Source organism: Mesoplodon densirostris, chromosome 4 (assembly GCF_025265405.1).
Source record: "Mesoplodon densirostris isolate mMesDen1 chromosome 4, mMesDen1 primary haplotype, whole genome shotgun sequence".
Taxonomy (NCBI): domain Eukaryota; kingdom Metazoa; phylum Chordata; class Mammalia; order Artiodactyla; family Ziphiidae; genus Mesoplodon; species Mesoplodon densirostris.
Window position 1 is genome coordinate 123,887,711 of NC_082664.1, and position 12,047 is coordinate 123,899,757.

At 44.1% G+C, this 12,047-nt stretch overlaps 1 protein-coding gene across 1 annotated transcript; it reads right to left on the reverse strand.

The window, feature by feature from the left end:
* Positions 1-3,469: 3,469 nt before the first annotated feature.
* Positions 3,470-3,791, reverse strand: LOC132487497 (cytochrome c-like). The gene has a single exon (XM_060095199.1). The coding sequence runs from the start codon at positions 3,789-3,791 to the stop codon at positions 3,474-3,476; it is 318 nt and encodes a 105-aa protein (XP_059951182.1). The 3' UTR covers positions 3,470-3,473.
* Positions 3,792-12,047: the final 8,256 nt, after the last annotated feature.

Genomic DNA, 12,047 nt, shown 5'->3' on the forward strand with positions numbered 1-12,047 from the left:
TCTCCATTTTGATTCATCTCTCAGATGACTAACACGTGTCTTAAAATATCTTTTTTTCTAGCAGGAACATGTGGGTGATATATTTTCTGAGGCTTACATATCTGAAACTGTCTTTGTGTTGCCCTCTCAATGAAAAACAAATTGGTTGGGTAGCAAATTCTTGGGCTTCTTTTCCCTCCCATCAAGATTCTTTAAAAAAAAAAAAAGTTCCATTTTTTTCTGGTGGATGGTACTATTGACAAATTGGAATTACACCTGTTTTTTTCATCTTGAATGCTCATAAAACATATTTTAGTTTTCGAAATTTCAAAAACTATCCCTAAGATAAGAAGTCTTTGTTCGTTAGGTATTGCTGTTAACACAATGGACAATGGAAAACCAAAGGTTTCTTCTATTTTAAATTTGATTACTGTCTTCACTTCATTAGATTAGTTTTCTTCTTCAAGAAACTGGTAAAATCTAGATCTGGGAACGTAAATTAGTGTGCATACCCCTGGCCCAGTTAAAAAAAAACTTTTTATTAAAGCTTTAAAATTTTACGTATTTGCTTTTTAATTTACATACAGTAAAATTTACTCTTTGGGGTATAGTTCTTGAGTTCTGACAAATGCTTTGTCATGTAACCACCACAGTCAAGACACAAAACATTTCTGTCACCCGCCCCTGCTCCAAATTCCCTCCTGCGGATCCTTTATAGTCACTCCACCATCAATTCCTGGCAACCACTGATCTGTTTTCTCTCATCCAGGTTATTTATTTTTTTAATTATTCATTTTACTTTAATAATGTTCATACACTAAAATTGCCTTTTTTGTATTGTTGTACACGTCTATCAATTTTAGCACAAGTATATTCTTGTAAGCATCCCCCCAATCAGTTCCATCCCTCCAAAAAGACTCCTCACATAGCCACCCACCCCTCATTCCCATCCAGGACCCCTGGCAACTACCCCGATTTCTTGTCCATCACTGTGGTTTCTTCTCTCTGAGACTGTCATGTAAATGGAATCATTCAGTATGTAACCTTTTGAGAATGGCCTCTCTCACTTCGCATAATGTCTTTGGGATCCATCCAAGGTGCCGCTCATGTCCACATTTGGTCCTTCTTACTGCTGAGCAGCATTCAATTTTTCAGCTGTGCCACAGTTTGTTTGTCCATTCACCCTTGGATGGTATTTAGGGTCTCGTGGGCATTTGTCAAAGGGATTCTGGTTCTGTCGTTTCTTCTCTGATCTGTCTCTTGTCACTCGGTCCAGCCAGCCTGCCTCCTACCTTTGCCTTCCCCAGCCCTCTCCGTGCCCTTCCCATTTCCCCTCTCTTCGCACTGGGCCAAGGGCCACACCTGTCCTGGGAGTGAAACGTCTCAATCCAGAAGAGCCAGAGGAAGGTGTGCGTGGGGAGTGGGGAACTGTCTGCCCCTCTGCCAGTGCAGCCCAGGGCCCTGAGGCAGACGCAGTGGCTGCGGAAGCCCAGTGCTTCTCCCACTTTCTTTCTGACTCTCCCAGCTATTTTGTTTCAATGGTGGCATGGAGGCAGCCTGATATGCGTCTCTCAGTGCAGCCAGGACTCACTCCCCACCCTTGGGAGTGTGGCCTTTCCTTCTCTTACTGTCTAGGGTGACATTTCTTTATCAGTTGAGACATTTTATTTGTGAGTTGAAGAGGGCCGACCAGGCCTTGCTAGCCTGCAGTCAAGTTCACCTGTGGCTCCTCTGTCCTCTGCATTTTCAGCGGCTTTCTCTCTTCTGGTGCTTTCCTCACAGCCTATGAACCAGGTCAGATCTCTCCCATCACTTAGAACACAAACACAAATAAAAAACAATAGCTAAAAAAATCAGGGCTTCCCTGGTGGCGCAGTGGTTGAGAGACCGCCTGCCGATGCAGGGAACACGGGTTCGTTCCCCGGTCCGGGAAGATCCCACATGCCGCGGAGTGGCTGGGCCCGTGAGCCATGGCCGCTGAGCCTGTGCGTCTGGAGCCTGTGCTCCGCAACAGGAGAGGCCACAGCAGTGAGAGGCCCGCGTACCGCAAAAAAAAAAAAAAAAAAAAAAATCATAATTTTACCCTGAGAACTGGCCCCCATTAGGCTGATTACAAAATAATCTGAGAGCCGGTTTTATCAAAAGAATATTCTACACTTATTAGCTTCACTTTTTCACGTGTTCAATTCTGTTTTTTTCCCCAGAGAGTAATTTTTTAAAGTTTTTAAATTTTATTATTATATTATTATTATTATTTTTGGCTGCACTGCGTGGCTTGCGAGATCTTAGTTCCCCGACTAGGGATTGAACCCTGGCCCCAGCAGTGAAGGCACTGAGTCCTAACCACTGGACCATTAGGGAATTCCCTAAATTTTATTATTTTTATAGTTATCAAAATAGGGCTTCCCTGGTGGCGCAGTGGTTGAGAGTCCGCCTGCCGATGTAGGGGACACGGGTTCGTGCCCCAGTCTGGGAAGATCCCACATGCCGCGGAGTGGCTGGGCCCCTGAGCCATGGTCGCTGAGCCTGCGTGTCTGGAACCTGTGCTCTGCAATGGGAGAGGCCACAGCAGTGAGAGGCCCGCATAATGCAAAAATAATAATAATAATAATAATAATAATAATAATATGCGCTCCTCATGTAGGACTTGTAAAGTTCAGGAAAGCGTACAGAAGTCTAAAGAAAACCCAATAACAATACCACCCATATTCTTACCCAGAGGCAGCTATGAATAACAGTTTGAGCACATTTATTTCACATTTTACCTAAGGGTACTTACTTTTCTTTCTTTTTTTTTTTTTTTTAATGTTTTTTGGTACTTACTTTTCTTTTTCTTCATGATATTATACTGTATACAGTTTTGACTATTGACTTCTTTTTGTGCTTAACATTATATCATGAACATTTTCCTGTAGAATTAAAAAAAACTCTTTGAAAACATAAAATTAAAAAAAAATTTTTTTTGGTAATAATTTTTTTTTAGATGGAGACTTTTAATTAATTTGGCATATTTAAGACCAAAAAGATAAAGTGGACAATGTCAGTGTATCTTCAGCCCTTGTCTTAACAGGTGAATGAACACAACTTGAAACACAGGTGAATCTTGCTGGTCTATGAGACAGTGAAGGGAGCTTCTCAATATTTAAATATATTAATATAACCAGTTATAGAAATCTAAATATAAAACCAATCTCCTATAGGGTTTGAGAAGGCATTCACCATATCCCTGAAAAGTTTAACATTCCTTATTCAAGTTTAATCATCTCTTTAGAAGGGGAAAACAGGGATAGTACTTGCTGAACCAGAATTACTATCAAAATTCAAAAAGCTGACCATATTCATTTAGCCACAAGCCAATCTTATTTAAATCAAGACAGAAATATTACATCAGCTATTCATGATCTGAATTCTAGTGTATGAGATCAATTTAAATATGGTATACATAAAAAGTCATGAGACATTTGTTTCATAATAAATAAGGCAGTGGCCAACTATTAGTCATTAGTAGCTTTTTTGAGATAAGCTATCAAGTCTCCCCTTTCTCCCTTCTTCTTAATGCCAGCGAAGATCATTTTTGTTCCAGGGATGTACTTCTTGGGATTCTCCAAATACTCCATCAGCGTCTCCTCTCCCCAGGTGATGCCTTTGTTCTTGTTGGCATCTGTGTAAGTGAATCCGACAGCCTGACCTGTCTTTCGCCCAAACAGACCATGGAGATTTGGTCCAGTCTTGTGCTTGCCTCCCTTTTCCACAGTATGGCACTGGGCACACTTGTGAACAAAAATCTTCTTGCCCTTCCCAACATCACCCATTTTTAAATCGTTCTTTCTCTGTGTACGACTAAGCCGTTCCCGCTCCCAAGCCAAACGTCCCACTTTCTCGGTAATAATTTTTTAAATTGAAGCATAGTTGATTAGTAATGTGTTAGTTTCAGGTATAAGCAAAATAATTCAGTTCCATTTATATATGCACATATACACATATATATTCTTTTTCAGATTCTTTTCCCTTTTAGGTCATTATAAGATATTGAGTATAGTTCCCTGTGCTATACAGTAGGTCCTTGTTGATTATCTATTTTATATATAGTAGTATGTATATGTTAATCCCAAACTCCTAATTTACTTCTCCCCCAAAGTTTCCCCTTTGTTAACTATAAGTTTGTTTTCTGTGTCTGTGGGTCTATTTCTGTTTTGTATATAAATTCACTTGTATCATTTTCTTGAAAACACACTTTTTTTTGTTTTTTTTTTCTTTTTTTTGAGGTATGAGGGCCTCTCACTGTTGTGGCCTCTCCCGTTGCGGAGCACAGGCTCTGGACGCGCAGGCTTAGCGGCCATGGCTCATGGGCCTAGCCGCTCCGTGGCATGTGGGATCTTCCCGGACTGGGGCATGAACCCGTGTCCCCTGCATCGGCAGGCGGACTCAACCACTGCGCCACCAGGGAAGCCCGAAAACACACTTTTAATGGCCTCATAGTATTTCATCATATGGATGTACCGTATTTTACTTAAATACCTAAATGTTGAATAATAGGCCATTTCCAACTTTTCACCATCGTAAGTAAGAGTGTGGTTTGCTTTGTCCATTTTAAAACTATCTGAGGATGGATTTCTAGAAGGAGAATTATTCCCTTAAACAAAAATAGATATTTCTGAGATTCTTGATACATATGTAGTTAAATTGCTTTCCTGCAGTGCTGGACCAAGATGTGCCCTGCCCAGCAGTGATTTCGAGCACTCCTCTCCCAGGTGACTGTGGTTGACCCTGATCCATCATCAGATCAGTCCTATGGATGTGAAAGGTGGGTGTGGCTTTCTGTGGTTTTATTTTGCATTCTACAAGTGCTGCAGGATAGTCCATGATATGGACGTGACATATTTTATTTAACTATTCCCCTTTTACTCATCCTTTAGGTTGTTTCTAATTTCTCACTATCATAACTAATGTTGCACTGAATATCCTTGAACATAAATTATTTATTATCGTTGATTACCTCTTCTCTTCCCCCCATATATCCACAAGGCTTGCCCCCTCCATTTTTTCTGGTCTCTGCTGCCTGTCACTTTCCTGAGGACCCTCTACTAAACAATCCCTCTACCTGTTACTCTCTGACCCCCTCCCAGTGCTTTATTTTTCTTCTGCATTATCACCACCTGACATGTTGTTTATTTATTTATGGCCTGGTCCCCACCATTGTAATGTAGCTCCACAAAGGCATGGATTTTTATCTGTTGTTATAAAAATAACATATGTTCATTAAGTCAGATTTATAAATAGAAAAAGAAAATAAAGGGTACCAAAACAATGGTTCCTTTTTTGATATGTTTCCTCTAGTGTCTTTGGTTGTTGTTTTGATTTTAACATAATTAAAATCATACTATACATATATATGTATACACATACACACACATATGTATATATATAGTTCTGTAACAGCTTTGTTCAATTAACAGGGTACCTTATGTATTACACCACAGTCTTTGGAATGAGTGTGTATGTGTGTGACCATTGACTATTGTAATCCATGGTCATCAGGGTTCTGCTCCCACCACACCAGGCGTCTGTACAGGAAAGGCTACTTCTGGCCTCCTGGTCTCTAAATGCATTGCCACTTTTCAGTCTTCGTGTAAATGCTTGATCTTCAATACCTTTGAAATGACTTTTGAGTGTTCTCTGTCCTGGGGTTCCATGACCATCTTCTTTTCCTCCTTTTTTTCCATTCCAGCAATAATTTGGTTTTGGAAGGTAACATTTTCACTTAATATAAATTTAACACCCCACAATTTATCACTTATTTTTAGCTCAGTGTGGCTTGAAAGGAAGTTTACAGGACTAAGAATTTTAGGGCAGATGGGAAAGTGCTTTGGGTGTTTTCCAAAGGGCACTAGGAAGCCCTCTCCATCCTCATAGCATCATCCATCACAGGCTTGCTGCTCCCTCCTTCCCTCCCCCTTTGTATTCTTTTTTTTTTGCGGTACGCGGGCCTCTCACTGTTGTGGCCTCTCCCGTTGTGGAGCACAGGCTCCGGACGTGCAGGCTTAGCGGCCATGGCTCATGGGCCCAGCTGCTCCGTGGCATGTGGGATCCTCCCGGACTGGGGCACGAACCCGTGTCCCCTGCGTCGGCAGGCAGACCCCCAACCACTGTGCCACCAGGGAAGCCCCCTTTTTTTTTTGACTGATTTTTTAAATTGAGGTAAAATATACCTAAGAATTACCACTTTAACCATTTTTAAGTATACAGTTCAGTGGCATTAAGTGCACTCACATTGTTGTGCACATATCACCATCATCCATCTCCAGAATGTTTCTGTCTTCCCAAACTGAAATTGTATACATTAAACACTGACTCCCCCTTTCCCTATTCCCCCAGGCTCTGGCCACCGTTGTTCTATTTTCTATCTCTCTATTTTAGGCTATTCCAGGTACCTCATATAAGTGGAATCATACAATAGATGGTGTCCTTTTGTGTCTGGCCTATTACACTTAGCCTAATGTCTTCAAGCCTCATCTCTGTTTCCTTGAATATTTATTGTATACCTGCTGTATGCTGCTTCTACACCTGGGCCTGAGTATACTGAGGAGATGTGACCGGGGCAGGTAAATGCCGTCAGCTGAGACATCAGGCATTAAAGCCCATAACAGGGATTAGCCTATCACATAGTTCCCAAGCTCACGATCAGCACAGAGGAAAATGGATAAAGGGAAGGTGAAACTTAATAGAGGGAGTGGAGGAAGAAAGACCTGGAACATTGGCTGGGGGAGAGGGAGGCATGGGTGGGATGGGGTGGAGATGAATTTGGTTAAACAAGAAGTCCTGGGAACTTCTTACGAGTGAGGGGTGGTGGAGGGTAGCAGTGTCAAGTCTATATTCTATGTGCTTAAAATCATAAGATATTATGGCTGAAAGGGAGCTGAGAAATTCGCGCCTACCGTCTCATTATGAGTGGTTTGAAGAAACAATCACAGTCCTCACTTGACCCCCTAGGACCTGATCCTGGAGCCCTGTGCAGAGAAAAGTTGCTCTGTTGTCAGTTAGCATGTATCCTTTCAGGTCTTTTCCTGTGCTTTTCCATGTATGAATGTGGACATACAGAAATCTGCATGTTTCTCTGGGTACACAGGAGGTTTGCACCTGCTGTAGCCTAAATGGAGTCACCCTCTGTGTGTTTTTTTGGCAACTTGCATTTTTCATCCAACAGTATATCCTGGCGATCATTTCATAGAAGTATGTATAGAGCTACTTTGTCCTTTTTAATGTTCCCAGAGTACTCCATGGCGTGAACACTCATTTGGATATTGGTTTGGCTGCTTTAACAAGACCACATAGCGGAGGTTTAAACAAGGCAGGAGGTATGGTTTTCATGTGAGAGCAGGTGGTGATCCAGAGGTGGGCAGCTCAGCTCCATCCCCTCTTCCAGGCACCCAGGCTGCTCCTGTCTTGTTGCCTCCAGTATGTTGTCCCCATCTGCGTGGCAGAAGCTAACTCACCACTCTTGAAAAGGGGAGCCTAGACCCTGGGAAGAGGAAAGAGGAAATGCAGGACAAGCAGTTCCCCTTGAAGTTTGTGATCCAGAAAATGCACCCATCACTGGCTATTTCTATCCTGAGCTTTTGTCCTTGGCTGCAAGGGAGGCTGGGAAATGTAGTTCAGAGGTGCACGTTTGTGAGCCCTGCTAAGACCAGAAGAAAGGGGAATGGGCGTCTGGCAACAGTGACCACAATGACAGTCCTTTCCACTGTGTGTATGTATCTTCATTTCCTCAATCATTTCCCTGTGAGTGGGTCTTTAGGTTTATAAATGAGACCCTGAGGCTCAGGTGAGGTAGTGATCTCACAGTGAGCCGGGCAGAACTCGGGCCTCCTGCCGCCAGTGCAGTGTTTTTTCTCAAGCACTGTTTCCTGGCCAAGCCCTTGGTGCCCAGGGCAGCCTCCCCAGGGTTCTCTGGGAGAGCAGTCTTTAGGTGGTAGCGGGGAAGAGGTGGCCTGCAGGCAGGGAAGGCGCCTGTGCCCCTGCAGACTGACCCAGCAGACGGCTCCCCGACCTGGCCCGGGCTACAGCTGCCTGCCAGTCTCATGGCAGCCAGGCCTGGGCTTTGGTTGGGGCAGCCTGTCTGGTCAGGTATCACAGCCAGGGAGACTGGTGCTTGGCTCAGCCTGGGTCCCAGGTCTCAGCTTGAGTCCAGAGTGGACACTCCTCTTGCAGCCAGCCAGGCCTCGATGGGACTCGGGCTTCTCTTCGCTGCCTAGAAGCCGATGTGGCCTCACCTCAGAGAGTACCAGGGTGCATGGTGCCCCATGAGCTCCCCAAGGCACACCATGAGACTGCCTAGGCTGGGGGAAGTACCGCTCTCCTCAGCCCATCCTGTGCTCCTTTGCACCATCAACCCTGCCATCCTAGCACTGGGCTCAGAGGTTTAAAATAAGCCCTGGCAATGTGTCTGAAAGGGGTGTGTGACAACTTGTACCATGGCCTGTCATGTTGGCTCTGATTGACAAATGCCACGGGGAAGGTGAGAGAGCTCACAGCCGTAGTGAGCCCTGGGATCACGCGTAGAGGCGACGCTGCCTCATGACCAGGTCACAAGCCACACGCCCCTCCCCAGAGCTGGGATGGCTCTCACCTGCAGGTCACAGGCTGCCTGGCTCCTGTAGCACCCAGTTGGCTGGGTGTTGGGGGGAGCAGAGAGAAAAGGAAGGAGGAAAAAAGAGGGGAAAGACAAGGAAGGAAGATGAGAGGGAAACAGCAGGGAAGGTAATTGGCAATCAGCAAGTTACTTGAGTCTTCAGTGACTAAGGGGGAAGTTGGAGGGGGGGGAAGTCAATCAGAGACTGAGATAAATTATGGTGACACAGAGAGGTCCAGACAATGACATGGAGACATGAGAGAGAGAAGGGGTGTGAGAGAGAGAGAGAGGGAGAGGGAGAGAGAGAGAGAAACCGAGGAAGAAATGGGGGACAGAGAGAAACAGGGGCAAAGAGACCCAAAAAGAAGGAGATAGGAGGGCAGCCCAGCAGGGCAGGGTGGTTGGATTTTAGGGGACAGTCCTTTAATCCTGTCTGAGAACAAAGTCTCCAGATCCAGTGAGCCTGGTGCCATCACTTTGGTCCCCAGAGGTGAGTCAGGTGCTCCTGCCAGGGACAATGGTGGCCTTTTTGATGAACCCAGAAGGAGGTCCCTGTGGCCTAAAGATTGATTCAGGTCAAATGGCTGTAATTGTTCTGCCCAAAGCAGGAGCAGTTAGATGATTTAAAACCAGAGTTAAAGAGACACACAGAGAGAGAGAGAGAGAGAGAGAGAGACAGAGAGAGGGATGAGATGCCCGAGTGTGACGCCCCACTGCCGCCCCAGTCCCCGTGGCTCGCAGAGGGCCAGCTCAGTCCTTGCCCATCTCCTGCCACTTGTTAAGACACCAAAGTATCTGTGGATATTCCTTCAGGAATAAATGAGCCTTTGGGTTACAAAAGCTGCCCTTGGACATGGCTGATTTAAGAAGAAATTAGAAGAAGTTGTGCCGTGTCCTGTTTGGCCCTCACCACCCAGCACTGTGGAAGTGCTCCACTTCCACTTAATGGGGAAAGAAATTGCAACAGGGTTTGTCAGCCTTTGGGGGAGAGGGCAAGACCAGCTGGGATCCCATCCCGATTCCAGCCCTGCCTCCACATGCAATGGAGCAAGCCCCTTCCTGCTCTGAGCCTCAGTTTCCCCATCTACACTCAGAGGTGATCAGGCCTGCAGTGAGGGCCCTGTGGGCTCTGCTCTAAAGCTGTGCGTCTGTGCATGAGCACAAGCCCTCAGCATCAGCTGGAAGACAGGCAGCATGGGGTCCCCAGGCTAACCGGCTAGAGCTGCCCTTCCAGGGACCCGCCAGCTGGGGAGAGCCACCTTCTCCGGCACTCCTGGCTCCCTCTCCTGGCATGTCCAGCTGACCCAAGGACCTTGCAGAGTCACAGAGCTGGAAGAGGTTGGACTCCAGGTGTCACTACCTAAATGTGTTACCTAAATGTGTTCTTAGAAGGGCAAGACTGAGGATGTGTCCTCTGAAATCAGACACCCTTGAATTTGAATTCCAGCTCTGCCACTTCCTATCTGCATGACTTCAGGCCATTTAACCTGTCACAGCCTCAGCTTTCTCATCTGTAAACGGGGATAATAACAGTACCTAAATCATAACACTGTCGTGAGGATTAAACGAGATAATGCAAGTAAAGTGTTTAGCACAGTGCAAGGCACAGGGAAAGTCCTCAGTAAATCTTCTGTTGTAATGTTTAATATGCGTATGTGAACATATGCATATACTTGGATGAATCAATGAATGCACATTTATACATAGCATGTCACAAATGCTTGATAGATTGGAGAGGGATACAGCAAAAACAGAAGTTTGCCTTCACCCTCCCTCATCCTATTCCTCTCTTCAGAAGTGCCTGCTGTTAGGAGTTTGTGTTCTTCCAGACTATTTTATAAGCATTTATATACACATGTGCTAATATAAAAATACATGGTTTGTTCTGTTGGCAAAATAGTATATGTATTCTTCTATGGTCTGCTTTTTCTTTTTTTTGCTTAACAATGTCTTTGCAGATACCTTCTTTTTTTTTTTCACATAGATCTGTTATCGAACTCAGGTTCAGCAGCTTGTTGCTCAAGAATCCAATACTGAGAGACAAGTATTGGAGAAAAAGGAAAGACAGCTTTATTGAAGAAGCTAGCAACCCTGGGAAGAAGGTGGACTCATGTCCCAAAGAACCAACTCCTCACTTCCCAGGTTTTGCTGAGGGATTATATAAGGAAAAGAGGAAGGGGCTATGTGCTGAGGAGAGGGTTACAGGGTGTGTGATTAGCTCATGGACATTCTTCTGATTGGTTTTTGGTGAGGTAACTGGGAGTCAACATCATCAACCTTCTGGTTCCAACTAGTCTGGGGTCTACATGCTTGTGGGCAGCATACAGTTAACTTCTTCCACCTGCTGGGAGTTTCAATCTCTGCAAAACAGCTCAAAGGATTATGGCTCAAAATATTATATGTAGCTCTTGAGGAGGAACTAAAGGTCCTTGACTTCATTTAATGGGTAAACTACTCTTATTTTGTCTTGCTTGCCAGGTTTCCTTTGTTTCTGCATATTCTCATTTCTCTGATTAAATTTATTCTTTGGAACTCGGGGAAGGCCTAGGAGGCTAAAGTTTTTCTACAGACAAGAGGCAGGTGGTGATGGGGTGTCCTGTCCCAGGAAGGCCCCATAGGGTCCTGTTCAGTTACAGATCTATTCCATTAAAAACTAGATCTTCTGTGAAGCGTTCTATAATACATATGTATCAGTTTGACCACTCTCTGTGGATAGACATTTAGTTTGGTTCTTTTTTTCTTGTTACGGCGATACAGTAATGACTATCTTACATATATTGCTTTGTGTATAGGTGCAAGTATTTCTTTAGGACGGCTACTCAGAAATTTCTTGCTTGAAGGGTATGCACATTTAAAAATATGATAGATTATGCCAAGTTGCTCTCCAACAATGATATTCTAATTATATACCTGCCAGCAACACATGAGACCATTTCTTCAATCTCCCTCCAACACTGAATATGTTCCTCCTCCCTTCCCCCAGTTTTTGCCCCATCTGATAGGTGATAAGCAATATCCCATTACTGCTTTAATTTGCATTTTTCTGACTACTTGCAGGCATGAGCATCTTCTCATGACTTATTGGCATTTCTTTTTCTGTGAGTGTCCCTTTCACATTCTTTGCTCATTTTTCTACTAGATTGTCTATTTTCTTACTGATCTATACACACAATTTATATATAAGGGGGTTATTATTTCTTTGTCTTTTATTCATGTGGCAGCTATTTTCTCCTAGTCTGTCTCTTGTCTTTTGGCTTTATGTTCCCCTCCATCATTTTTATGACACTTTTATGTGGTCAAATTTATCAGTTGCTGTTAAGTCCTGAATCTTTCAAAGATATATTCTTTCCCCAAGATGATATTTTCTTCTAATACTCTTATTGTTTCATTTATTATGTTTAGTTCTTTAACCCATAGGAATTTTTTTGTGCGGCATGGT

What these genes read in the sequence shown, in the direction of transcription:
- LOC132487497 (XM_060095199.1), bottom strand. Translation starts at nt 3,791, where the DNA reads ATGGGTGATGTTGGGAAGGGCAAGAAGATTTTTGTTCACAAGTGTGCC.